The sequence below is a fragment of the Heloderma suspectum genome, chromosome 4 (genome assembly GCF_057233095.1).
Source record: "Heloderma suspectum isolate Gila_16-S chromosome 4, 16-S_ref, whole genome shotgun sequence".
Lineage (NCBI taxonomy): Eukaryota > Metazoa > Chordata > Lepidosauria > Squamata > Helodermatidae > Heloderma > Heloderma suspectum.
Window position 1 is genome coordinate 303275330 of NC_139461.1, and position 14149 is coordinate 303289478.

General features: G+C 46.5%; 1 protein-coding gene across 2 annotated transcripts in view; it reads left to right on the forward strand.

Annotated features, from left to right (window-relative positions):
* SLCO4A1 (solute carrier organic anion transporter family member 4A1) overlaps positions 1 to 14149 on the forward strand; it is a 102848-nt gene that overhangs the window by 61341 nt on the left and 27358 nt on the right. For both annotated transcript variants that reach the window (XM_084854359.1, XM_084854358.1), the window contains exons 3-4: positions 3391 to 3481; positions 13108 to 13229. In XM_084854359.1, coding sequence (XP_084710485.1) covers positions 3391 to 3481; positions 13108 to 13229 — 213 coding nt within the window. The remainder of the gene's footprint in view (positions 1 to 3390; positions 3482 to 13107; positions 13230 to 14149) is intronic.

Below are 14149 nucleotides of genomic sequence, written 5' to 3' on the forward strand. Positions count from 1 at the left end.
AGGCGCTCACAGTGCCAAGGCTTATGAAGGCCCTTTTGCAAGACCCCCTCAATAGGGCCCCTCCGTCAGTGAATCTGTGTTCTCATTGCCATTGTCACCAGCTGCTTGTGCTCCTCTTCGTCTTTTTCATCACTGCTACCTCTTGTTTGCTTGACACAGCCAGTGAGCAAGTCAGCAGTGGCTTCTACTGCTCTGCCTTCTCACCAACAAAGTTGTCTAGGCCGGAGTGAGAGGCAAGAGACCAAGCAGGTTGCCAGGGTGAAGAGGGGAAGCGAATCCATGGCGCTGTTGTCAGTGGGCCCGTGCTGGGGTGTGGGCCCTCAGCAGGTGCCCGGCCATGCCTACCCTTGACACCAGGCTGGGCACTCACCAGATAAATCCCACACTGCTAGCTGGTGTGAATGCACTGTCTGATATCAAGTAGCCTGTGTCACTACCTCCGCAAGGAAATGTACACCTGGACCTTACAGTCCTGCCGCACACAGCTCTTATTCATCTCAGTTAATTACGCTGCACACAAAAGAAAGCATTAGTCGCAGATGCAGCTATTAGCCAGCTTGAGTGCTGAATGCAAAGTAGTTAATGGCTTCCTTCTCTAATACGAACATCTGCCTCCGCTTCATTCACCAGCTCATGTTGACAAGAAACATCTCTCCTTATCTGCAGAGAGGGCAAACCCCGTGTTGTGCTTAGGCACAGTGAAGTAACTGTGCACGGTCCCCTTAATAACAGCCTAGCCGTCACCCTCCCTCTACCCTTGGACTAGGGCTACCAGAAACCCTGCCGCAGGCCTGTGGTTTGGAGCCCTATCCAGGAGCTGCAAGTATCTTTGTGAATAAATCATTGGCCAGGTTTGCATGTCATGACATCTCACCATTATTTTTTTTTAAAAGTGGGTTGTCGTGAATGAGGCAGGGTGCCGATCCATGCAGTACAGGTGCTCCCGCTGAAAGCATGAGCGGCTAAACAACCCAGGGATGCTCTGTCCCTGGGTTCTTTAGTGTCGCATACAGATCCAGACCTCTGTCGTGCCTTCCCCCATGACAAGCCAGAGAAACAGTGTGAGAACAAACCATGGCTTCTTTTTCTGGCTTGTCGGGGGAAAGACAAGCCCAAAGTCCAAGTTCGGATGCTACACTAAATGACCCAGGGAAAGAGCATCCCTGAGTTGTTTACCCACTCCAGCTTGCAGCATTGTATCCAAACCCAGACCTCTGGCTTGCCTCTTCCACAACAAGTCAGAGAAACAACCCTGCAACAAACCATGGGTTCTTTCTCTAGCTTGCTGTAGGGAAGACAAGCCAGAGTTCTGGGTTCAGATGCAATGCTAACCAAGCCAGGGGCCAGGGCCAGTGTCAGATGCTAGCAAGGATGCCTGGCTTTCAGGAAGGAACCCATCAGAGCCCAGCATTTGATGATGAATTAGGGATGCTGGAGAAATTCGAGATGGATTAAAATGAGCTTGGATTTCTAAGAATCCGACCTGCATAATCCGCTGCGGAGTGACCCCCTCAGGCCGTGCGGAGTCTGTGGACATTCGGATGATTTTTTTACTTTCCTGAAATTTACACATATAACTCCGTAGAACAATACGTACGTTTCTGCTGAGGAAACGTTGACTGGAATGGGGGACAATACACTAAATGTTACGTCCTGAGGTAAATTATGTAAATACTTACATAAATGCTTATGTCAATATTTACGTAATTATTTCTGTATTTTGCCACATGATGAAAAAAAGTATCCGCATCCGTCTGCGGGCGGATGACGGAACGAAAGGCGCCTGACAATCCGCAAAACACAGACGGAGCGGATTTTACACTGTCCATACATCCCTACGATGAACAGCGGTGAACGGGATGGATCGGCAGCGTGGGTGAGCAGAAGAGGTAGTAGTGGTGCTGGCACTGATGAGTGGATGGGGGCGGGGAGGGTCTGAGTGGGGGGAAGGGGAGGGGAGAAGAGGGGGCAGGGAGGCAAGGGGGTGGCAGTCAACTGTGGCATGAGTGAGTGGAGCGGGGAGGGGGAGGGCGAGTGAAGCAATGGCAGCAGTGGGAGAGTGAGCAGAAAAAGCAGGGAAGAGGAAGAGTGGCAGAGGCCAGAGGCATATCCGAAAGCACCAAGAAGCCTAGTGCTAGCCCTGTGAGGGACACAGTGTCCCTGGGTGTTTTAGCCACTCCTGCTTGCAGCGTTCTGTCTGAACCTGAACTTCTGGCTTGTCTCTCCCCTGAAAGCCAGAGAAATATCCGTTGAACAAACCATGGGTTCTTTCTCTGACTTGTCAGTGGAAAGACAAGCCAGAAGTCTCTGTTCAGATGGAACATTAAACAGCCCAGGGACAGAGCATCCCTGGGATTTTTAGCCAGTCTTGTTTGTAGCAGGAATGACCCTGCAGCATGCACCAGCACGCTGCTTCATTCAGGACAAGCCACCATAAATGGCAGGTTGTCGTGATATGTGAACTGCACCATTTCAGTTACCAACACCTGTTAGGGAGGCCACGTGTTCTACTTTACAGAAGACAATCCTCTCCTTGGCAGGCTTTCCAGTCCATGTCTGGTTTAAAGATAAAGAACCCTAAGAAGGGAGAGCCCAGGGGCCTTGAAGTTGGCCATGAACAGTTAGCACCCAGACAGAGCAAGGACAGAGGTCACCGGTCACAGTCTTCCCCACTATGACAATGTCAGATTTTATTCGTTTTATTATTGTTGAATTTATATCCCACTTTTTTTCCTCTTGCAAGGAACCCAGGGCAGCTTACATTGATCTCCTCCTCCTCTCCATTTTATCCTCGCAACAACCCTGTCAGGTAGGCTAGGCTGAGAGTCAGTGACTGGCCCAAAGTCACCCAGTGAGCTTCGTGGCATTGTGGGGACTAGAACCTGGATCTCCCAAGTCCCAATCCAACACTTTCAGATGTACTGTATTTCTATTTAAACCATAGTAATTGTTTCTAAATGTGCATCTATGCATATGAATTAGCTGATCCACATTTTACACAAGTTTCTGCCCTCTTTTTGTCTCCTTTTTTGGTAATGCATTTTACCATTTGGGGTAATGTGTAAGGGACCACTCGAACATCCACGTGGAGCCTGAATGCATACCATGTTTTGAAAACAGCAGGCACAATCGGAGACATGCCACTGCTTAATTAGGAATTATTTAATATTTACAAAATGATCTGCAGATTCCAGGCAAAAGTTATAATGGTACAACAGAAGCATCAAAACAGCTGGAGCAACTGATAAGGATGTGTTTGTGTGTTTGTGTGTGTGTGTGTGTTTGTGTGTGTTGCCTTTTGCATGAATCTAATCAGCAAACTTTAGAGTTCGGGGGGGGGGGGACTGAATTAGAACCTTTTCAATTGTTGTTGGTGTCTTTCTTTTTCAGCTATTTTCTACACTGCTGCCATATTGGGTCCTGCAGCTGGCTATCTGGTTGGAGGAATCTTTCTAAATATTTACACTGAAATTGGGAGACAGTAAGTTAACAACCCGTTATCTCCCCTTATCTGCTGCACAGCAAATTCTTGTTAAACCTTTTATCTCTTTGGGGGAGTGGGGGGGGGCAGATGAATTGCAGCATGCTTACATCCCGCCGGGGTTAAAACAGGTTAGTCTCAAGTACAAAAGAACCTAAACCTGAGCATTTTCAGAGGGTCACTTCATGCATTATGTTTTTACTCAAGATGTTTAAATGCAAATCTAAAAATATAAGGACAGCTATCACACAGGTACACACATCCAGCAGGTACAATTGGCTGCAACTCTGTAGTACTGAGCTAGATGGGCAGATGCTCTGACCTGCTATAAGGTAGCTTCCTGCATACCTCTCTTATTGCTGGTGGGAAATGGTGATTTGACAAAAAAGTCCTGTGATCTGAGTGTGAAGCTCAAACCCTGAGCTCTACTCTGCTGCTGTCACAATGGATCAAATATACTTCATTGGTGAGTAATGCTGATGTTTAGAACATAAGGCCAACTTGGAACTCTCTGTCTGATGGTTTCTCTGTACATAAAGCGTCTTTTAACTTCCAGTCTGATGCAATCTAGTAGGGACGGACAAATCAGTCTATTTCAGTTTCTCTCATTTTCTCATTTTTCCAGTACTAAGTTTGCTTCATCCCAAACTTTTAGATTTATTTTCTCATGAAAACATTCTCATAAAAATTGGTATGTGTTTTTGAGTGTATTTCTCCTTATACATATGTTTTTGAACACAATTCTACCTTATATACAAATTTGTTGCAAGCCATTTTCCTAATACAGGATAGCATTCAACGCTGTCATCTCACAAACTCATATAGTGCCACCGGAACCCTGTCAGATCTTTGCATTGTTCATTACACTTGCCATAGCCATTGTGCAATCAGTTGTGGAACTGGTTGCGCAAGTGTAATGCACAACCATTGCACAATGGGTTGCGCAAGAATAATGTACAACCAGTTGTGCAATGGATTGTGCAAATGCTTGCACAACCTCACTTGCACAAATGTAACTTTAGCTGGATTCTCCTCTTGCACATAGTTCAGAACCTAGTTTTCGCTGGTGCAGCATCAGTTGCGCAAGCAGAGTGACACAGTTGACTGCAGAGTATTTTGGAACGTTACTTTCACCAGTATATGCATTTTTGTGTGCACACATCTCTCTCTCTCTCTCTCTCTCTCATACACACACACACACACACACACACACACACACATATATATATATATATATATATATATATGTTGTTGTTGTTCAGTCGTTCAGTCGTGTCCGACTCTTCGTGACCCCATGGACCATAGCATGCCAGGCCTTCCTGTCCTGCGCTCTCTCCCGGAGTGTTCTCAAGAAGTCCATATTCATTGCATCGGTGATGCTATCTAGCCATCTCATCCTCTGCCATCCCCTTCTCCTTTTGCCTTCAGTCTTTCCCAGCATCAGGGTCTTTTCCAGGGAGTTTTCTCTTCACATTAGGTGGCCAAAATATTTGAGCTTCAGCTTCAGTATCTGTCCTTCTAATGAGCACTCAGGGTTGATTTCCTTTAGGATTGACTGATTTGACCTCCTTGCAGTCCAAGGGACTCGTAAGAGTCTTCTCCAGCACCACAGTTCGAAAGCATCGATTCTTCAGCGCTCAGCCTTCCTTATAGTCCAGCTCTCACAGTCATACGTTGCTACTGGGAAAACCATAGCTTTGATTATGCAGACCTTTGTCGGCAAGGTGATGTCTCTGCTTCTTAGTATGCTGTCTAGGTTTGCCATAGCTTTCCTCCCAAGGAGCAAGCGTCTTTTAATTTCATGGCTACAGTCACCGTCTGCGGTGATCTTGGAGCCTAAGAAAATAAAATCTCTCACTGCTTCCATTTCTTCCCCTTCTATATGCCAGGAAGTGATGGGGCCAGATGCCATGATCTTAGTTTTTCTGGAATTCTCTTGCTTTCTCCATGATCCAGCGAATGTTGGCGATTTGATCTCTAGTTCCTCTGCCTCTTTGAAACCCAGCTTGTACTTCCAGTAGTTTTTGGTTCACATACTGCTGAAGCCTAGCTTGTAGGATTTTGAGCATAACCTTGCTGACATGTGAAATGAGTGCAATTGTACGGTAGTTTGAACACTCTTTGGGGTTGTCCTTCTTTGGTATTGGAATTGGAATGTAAACTGACCTTTTCCAGTCTTGTGGCCATTGTTGAGTGTTCCAAATTTGTTGGCATATTGAGTGCAGCACTTTAACAGCATCATCTTTTAGGAACTTAAATAGCTCAGCTGGAATACTGTCATCTCCACTAGCTTTGTTGTTAGTAATGCTTCCTAAGGCCCACTTGACTTCACTCCCTAGGATGTCCGGCTCAAGTTCAGTGACCACACTATCATGGCTATCGGGGACATTCAGATCTTTCCTGTATAGTTCTTCTGTGTATAGTTCTTCCTGTATAGTTCTTCTTTGTTTTCCTCAATTTCTTTGCATTGTTCATTTAAGAAGGCCTTCTTGTCTCTCCTTGCTATTCTCTGGAACTCTGCATTCAGTTGGGTATATCTTCCCCTTTCTCCCTTGCTTTTCGCTTCCTCCTTTCCTCAGCTACTTGTAAACCCTCCTCAGACAGCCACTTTGCTTTCTTGCATTTCTTTTTCTTTGGGAGGGATTTAGTTGCTGCCTCCTGAACAATGTTACGGACCTCCATCCATAGTTCCTCAGGCACTCTATCTATCAGGTCTAATCCCTGAAATCTATTCCTCACCTCCACTGTATATTCATAAGGGATATGATTGAGGTCATACCTGAATGGTTTAGTGGTTTTCCCTATGTTCTTCAATTTAAGCTGAAATTTTGCAACAAGAAGCTCATGATCTGAGCCACAGTCAGCTCCAGGTCTTGTTTTGACTGACTGTATAGAGCTTCTCCATCTTTGGCTGCAAAGGACATAATCAATCTGGTTTCACTATTGACCATCTGGTGATGTCCATGTGTAGAGTCGCCTCTTGTGCTGTTGGAAAAGAGTGTTTGCTATGATCAGCATATTCTCTTGGCAAAACTCTATTAGTCTTTGTCCTGCTTCATTTTGTACACCAAGACCTTGCTTGCCTGTTATCCTGGTGATTTCTTGACTTCCTACTTTAGCATTCCAATCCCCTATGCTGAAGAGGACATCTTTTTTTGGTGTTAGTTCTAGAAGGTGTTGTAGGTCTTCACAGAACCGATCAACCTCAGCTTCTTCGGCATCAGTGGTTGGGGCATAGACTTGAATTACTGCGATGTTGAATGGTTTGCCTTGGATTCGTATTGAGATCATCCTATCATTTTTGAGATTGTACCCCAGTACTGCTTTTCCCACCCTTTTGTTGACTATGAGTGCTAATCCATTTCTTCTAAGGGATTCTTGCCCACAGTAGTAGATATAAGGGTCACCTGAATTAAATTCGCCCATGCTTGTCCATTTTAGTTCACTGATTCCCAAGATGTCGATGTTCAATCTTGCCATCTCATGTTTGACCACCTCCAGCTTACCTTGATTCATTGATCTGACATTCCAGGTACCTAAACAATATTGTTCTTTACAGCGTCGGACTTTCTTTTCACCACCAGACACATCCACAGCTGAGTGTCCTTTCGGCTTTGGCCCAGCCGCTTCACTCTTTCTGGTGCTACTTGGAAATTTCCTCTGCTCTTCCCCAGTAGTATATTGGACACCTTCCGACCTGAGGGGCTCATCTTCCGGCGTCATATCTTTTAGCCTTGTGATATGTTCCATGGGGTTTTCTTGGCAAGAATATTGGAGTGAGTTGCCATTTCCTTTTCCAGTGGACCACATTTTGTCAGAATTCTCCACCATGACCTGTCCGTCTTGGGTGGCCCTGCACAGCATAGCTTATGGCTTCACTGAGTTACGCAAGCCCCTTTGCTACAACAAGGCAGTGATCCATGAAGGGGATATATATATATATATATATATATATGATTGGATAACTCCATTCTTCAATCAGAAATTTGGTGAAGTGTGAGTTTTGATGGATTACTTAATTTTACCCATTAGCCTGAAAAGGCGAAATTCAGTAAATTTGTATTAAAACGTGAACTGAACAGATTTTCCCCCATCTCTACTATCTAGCCACTACAGCTACTATGAGATCCTAAGGATTACAGTGGAATCTTAGCATTCTGGATGCTACAGGAGGGACCATAGTTCAGCAGTAGAGCACATGAGTTGGATGCAGAAGGTCCCATATGCCAGGGATGGGCAGAAAGAAGATCTCCGGATGTTCAGGACATCAACTCCCAACATTCCTGACTATTGGCCATGCTGGCAGGGGCTTCTGGGAGTTGAAGTCCAAATCATCTGGAGATCTACCTTCTGCCTACTCCAGTACATATTTTCTGCCTACTCCAGTACGTACATTCATACATACATACATATATATATATATAATCCCTGGAATTTTCAGCTAGCAGGGCTATAAAAGACCCTTTTCAAGCTCCTGGAGAGCTACCGCTACTCAAAGTAGAGAGTCTTGGGGTCGGAGGACTAATGTTTCCATTTTTGTTAACAAGGAAGGGAAACTGTCTGACCTGTGTTGATAACTTTGCTGGTTTGTGGGAGGTATTAAAAAATAACTTCAGCCAGCGCTCTTAACTGCCCCCTGCTTTTTGCACTTTAATCTTGAATAGAAGCTTTAATCTTGAATTAATTTAAGCAGCTAAGCTTAATATTGAATCCCTTTGAGCTTTGAAGCCTCCCCCCTGCCCAATCAATCTGAATTGGGGCCCCTTGCATAGGGTGGTTGCTGAATTCCACCTATCCTAAAGTGGAATTCAGGGTGGGGTTTGTGGTTCTGCTATGACAGAATTGTACCCTGACCTTGCGGGGAGACTTGCCAAAATCTATGTTTCTTTCATTGGATCCAATCTTCCTCCTAGCAAGCACATTATTGCTTCTGCAGCCTTGAGACTAAAAATAGTAATGTGAGAAAAAAAAATGTATTGCAAATATGTGGTAAGATTCAATTAAAACAATGGGGAATGTGAAAAAAAAATCAGCATATCATCTGTAGTACAAAGATATCAACTGCTGATAATAAAGTATAAAAATAGTCTGCAGTATCTTACAAGAGATCTAAATGCATCCATTAAATTCTCCCACTGACTCACAGGTCACTGTTCAGCCAGCCCATTTCATATGTTCTTGATCATGATGACATTGGTAATTCGTTGTGTTCTTATCCTCTGGAAGACACTCTTTTTGTTCATTTTTTAACAGAAGTACTCTCTCCTTCCCTTCTTGTTCCGTTTTCACGTTGTGACTGTGAGCTCCTTGCAAACTAATTCTGCTGAATTCATTAATTCTAGCTAATTCTAGTAGCTCAGGTTCTGTAAGCACGGCAGAACCTGAGCTACTCGTTTCAAGTCAGAAGCCTCTGCAAGACCTCATCTGCTACTGCCAGTTGATACAATGGCTAAACATGAATGGCAAGATCCAAGATCCAGCAAGCAGGTCTTTTAAGAGGTTTCATGTGACTTCTGCATAACAACTTGCAAACAGAATAGCTGATGTCTAAGCTAAAATTTACAGCTGAGGTTTTCCTTTTATCATATAATTGGGGATGCGATCGGAATCAATGCCAGTCTGTTAACATGTCTGTCTTGGGTTCCTTAGTGTTCTTTTATCATGGACCAAAGAGTAGAGCTGTGCAGAAGTGGCCTCTTGAAATTCTCCACCTTCTTTTGGGCAGAAAATTTAGGAGACAATTTCAGTGAATTTCACAATTTCAGTGAATTTCTCCAGGGGGAGGAGAAATTCTCAACTGTTTCTCCCAGGTAGGGCTCCCCATTGGCAAGGCTTGTAGCACAGCTTCTTTCTTTTTTCTCTAATGGTTTTTGGGTGTTTCGTGCTGCAAGAGCATCAACAGTCTCGGCAGGCTGGCCCCCAGTTTGCATCCACTGCAATGCTGGGGCGGGGGGCAGTGTTGTGTTCAACTCCAGGGATGAGGTGGAGTTAGTGCTCTGCCAAAATCTGTCCTCCAATTTCCTGAAAGTTTTCTCCCTCCGTGAAAGAGGCTTCTGTTGTTCTGCCTCATTCAGGATGTTTCATAATGTAGTTTTGTGGTGTTTCTGAGCTTACCTAATCACAGCTAGTCTCCCAGGCTGCCTGCACATCTAGATCTGAAAAAGCCCTAAGGGAGGAATCACCTCATGGTGCCTTAAACTGAGCTTTAACTGAAGTGTGGGAAGCTGAGGAGGCTGCAGGCGTCTTGAGAGATGAATGCACAATGAAAAGCAGGATGCTTGTGCTCACTCCTTGGCCACCTCCCAAGTAAGGGAAGCCCAAGAAACCCAAAGCCCAATCCATGAGAATTTTTCCAAAATTTTGTCACCATTGAATTTCTTTTCAAAAGCAATTCCTCTTCTATCAAATTGAATGAGAATGGCTGGAAAAAAATGTGGGAGAAATTTTCAGCACAGCACTACCAAATAGCTGGGATGGACTGAAAATGACAAGGCTGGCAGGAAGAGCCTGAAGCAGGGATGCTGAATCTCTTTCAGTCTGAGGGCCGCAATCCGTTTTGGGGAAGCTCTTGGAGGCCACATTCCAGTGACAGCTGGGGGTAGGGATGGCGGAGAAATTTCCATGAATCTCTGGGAGGCCGAATGCCAACGCATTCGGCCCCCCGAAATTGGTGAGGAAATTCTCCGCCCCCCTGCCCCCCCCCGGGATGGGACTTACCTCTGTCGAATGTCCCTCTCGGCGGTGGGTCCCAGCGGCGGTTTGGCGGCAGCGGGGGCAGCAGCCGGTCTTCCGACCGGCTGCCGCCGCTGCCATTTCCCAGTGAAGTAAAAAAAAAAAAAAAAAACGTGATAGGCTACGTAACAATTTACTTAGCCTATCACGGCTAGATTTTCAAAGTCAGCCGTGATAGACTACGTAAATCGTTACGTAGCCTATCACAGCTGACTTTGGGGGGGGAAAAAAAGCGCGTATGGAAATGGCGGCGCCCATGGGCGCCGCCATTTGTGTTCCTTATTTGGGCACGGGTAGTCTACGTAAAGATTTACGTAGACTACGGCGAAAATAAGGGCAACGCTATTTTCATGGGGGCCGCCATTTGCGTACGCGCATTTTTTTTTTCCCAAGTCAGACGTGATAGGCTACGTAACGATTTACGTAGCCTATCATGGCTGACTTTGAAAATCTAGCCGTGATAGGCTATGTAAATCATTATGTAGCCTATCACGTTTTGTTTTGTTTTTTCAATTTACTTTTTTTATTTCGTGGCCGGGGAGACGGGGCACTCCCCCCAGCCTGAATTTCGGAGGCGAGGGATGGGGCGCCTCCCCCCCGGCCTGAATTTCGGCCAGGAGGGGCAGGGCACCTCCCCCCTGCCAAGAATTTCGGGGGGAGAAACGGAGCGCCTCCCCCCCACCGCGAAGCAAGCTGCGGGACCAGGTAAGGAACTTTCATCCATCCTTAGCTGGGGGCCAAAGGCAAAAAGGGCAAGGCCAAAATACCAGCTCCTGCCAGTAACTAAGCATTAGGGGAGGCATTTCAGGCTTTGAGAACTGGAGGGGGGACTTTGCAAAAGCCAGGAAACTGCCAACCAATCAATGGTTGGGGGAAGGGGTGGGGCTGTCAAGGGCTCCTTGGGGGCCTCTCTCAGTCTAATCCAGTAGCCAAGTCCAGACACAGACAAAGGGATTCCTTTCAAAGCTTTATTCTTCTTTTACAACTTAACAACTATACCGTTTGCAACTAGTTCTGAGCAGCACAGTACCTATGCCCTAAGTTGAAACAGTTGGTCCCCATTTGAAAGGGAATTACTGGCAGACCCCTGAACTTAAGGACTAGGGAGAGTCCCTCCCCTTTTCCCTTGGATCCTCTGGGCGCAGCCGTTGTTTGCGCGCCAACCTGGCACTATGCCTCCTTTCCGCGCCCTCCATCTGGCACCGCTCTCTGAATCTGCGTCGCGCATCCACCAAGTCTGCTATCTGTGCTCGGTCTCTCCCTGGACTGCTAACTAAACTAGGAATGCTGGTGGGAGGAATCTCCGTCAGCTGTTGGTCCTGGGAAAGAGGAGTGCGCTCCTCTCCCAGGAGCGGCTGCTCTTCCTCAGAATCAGAACTACTCTGGGATTCTATGGGCTCAGTGTCCACCCTGACAGGGGCGAGGGAAGGGGGCGTGGCCATCTGGAGAACCCCAGAGGACTGGATTGGGATCCCAGGCAGGCTGGATTTGGTCTCAGACCTAAGAACATAAGAAGAGCCCTGCTGGATCAGACCAAGGGTCCATCTAGTCCAGCATTCTGTTCAGACAAGGGCCAGCCAACCAGCTCTCAACCAGGAAGCCACAAGCAGGACATGAGTGCAATAACACCCTCCCACCCATGTTCCCCAGCAACTGGTATACATAGGCTCACTGCCTCTGATACTGGACTAGTAGCCATTGATAGCCTTTTCCTCCAGGAATTTGTGCAACCTCCTTTTAAAGCTATCCAAATTGGTGGCCTTCACTACATCCTGTGGTAGCGAGTTCCATAGTTTAACTATGTTCTGTGTGAAGAAGTCCTGCCTTTTATGTTCCCTGAATCTCCCACCAGTCAGCTTTATGGGATGACCCTGGGTTCTAGTATTCTGAGAGAGGGAAAAAAAGGTCTCCCTATCCACTTTCTCCACACCATGCATAATTTTGTAGACCTCTCTCATGTCTCCCCTTACCCTCCTTTTTTCCAAGCTAAACAGGTTCTGCACCCTTGGCCGACGGCTTCAGTCCTAAGCATACTTACTAGGGAGTAAACCCAACTGAAGCAGTGGAGGCTGGTGGCACCAATGTTAGTGGGGTGATGAATCTGCTCTGGGTTTCAGTCAGAACCAGTCAGAACTATAAAGGAGCTATCCAAGGTGCGGAAGCAGACTGGTTCTGACTGAAACCTGGAGTGGCTTCACCACCCCATGGACATCGGAGCCATCAGCCTCCGCTGAACTGAAGTCTGTGGGATTTACTTCCGAGCAAACACACTTCGGGTTGGACAGCAAGGCTGCTATCCCAAGCACACACTTCTTGGGGGAGTAAGGCAAGGAACACACACTTGTGCACTCACACCTCAGAGTTGACCTGCATAGGATCAAGCTACAGAGCTCACATTTCTGGCTTTGCTAATGCGACTGACCGTCCAGAGACAGCGATGTCTTGTGTTCGTAGGACAGTGTCTATTGCAGGGAGCTTCTGTTTTGTTCTTAGTTTTTGTAAAAGAGCCTATCAGAAGAATCGATGGCAATAGCAGCAGGTTGTAAGACTCCCTATTTGTTCTTTGTCCTATTTGGGAACAAAAGAAGAAGAAGAAAATGCAGAAGAAGAAATGTAGTTTCAGGCAGGGGCCTGCCTGAAACTGAGTAGAGCAACACATTTGAATATGTAAATAGGTTTGTGTGCATGTGTACCCAATTTGTAGCTATTACAAAAGGCTGCTCCCTTTTCAAAGGTTCCTTCCAGCCAAAGAAGTTGGAGAGCTATTATATATTGGTGTGGATCAGCCCTGGTGTGCCCTTGATTCATCCCAGTGTGTGAGAAGCCCAGGAGAGAACCGTATGACTTGATTTCCGGAACTAAATGGCCTTCCTCCTCCTCTCTTTTACTCGCAGAATTGATCTTACGCCGGACAACACTCTATGGGTTGGAGCTTGGTGGATCGGGTTCCTGGGCGCAGGGGCTGGTTCCCTTTTGATTGCTATCCCCATCTTGGGTTATCCTCACCGCCTGCCAGGTATGTCAGGAATTTCCCAACCAAATTAATTCAGCTGAGCAGTCTGTGGCCTTCCCAGGGGACTGGAGGATGTCGATTTGCTTCACACGCACAAAAAGGTGCACAAGGAGAAAGGCATCATCTTGAAACACAGTCCAGCCTAGGGCTGCTTGATTTGTGACCCACTAAGTCAAACGTATCCCTCCAGCAATGTCTAAGAATATAAGGAGAGCTTTGCTAGAACACACCGAAGGCCAGCCTAGTCCAGTGTTTGATTCCCACACTGCTGGCCAACCAGATGCATATGGGGAGCCCAGAAGCAGGATACAGTGGCGTCGTGGAGCCAGGGCTCACCGGGACGCAGCGCTGGCCCTTTTCGATCAACAGAGATGCTGATGTCATTTGCAACCCCCCTCAGAATTCCCTGTTCCCTTTGAGCTTAGCTCCAATCCTCACAAAAGCTGAGGAGGCAGGGGGATCAATTTCCTCAGCAGCAATGTAGAGTTGTGAGCTATCCCTGTTGTAATGCAAAGTTATTTGGGGTGGCCTGGTCTTGAAGGAGCGATTAAGACCCATTGGCTTTACACAAGACCTGCTTCTGGTACAGGTGAATGCCTGGGTTTGTCGATATGAATCAATGCTGATGCCAGAATGTTTGTTCTGCCCTTTGGGGTGTGGCTATGGGGACCGTCATGACGACCCCCCATATAGCAATTTCTATAGTCTAACTATGTTGGATGTGTGACGAATACTTCCTTTTCTCTCTCCTGAATCTCCTGTACCGTAGCTTGCCTTGTGTTTTACACACACACCCCTCTACATTTTCTGCAGTCCCAGGCAGGCAGCAAAACCCGGAGGAATATTGAAGCCATGGGAGTGGGGGGCATGTATCACTGGTAGCTTGCAGAACAATCCTATCATTACAGCAAAACCAGCAAAGT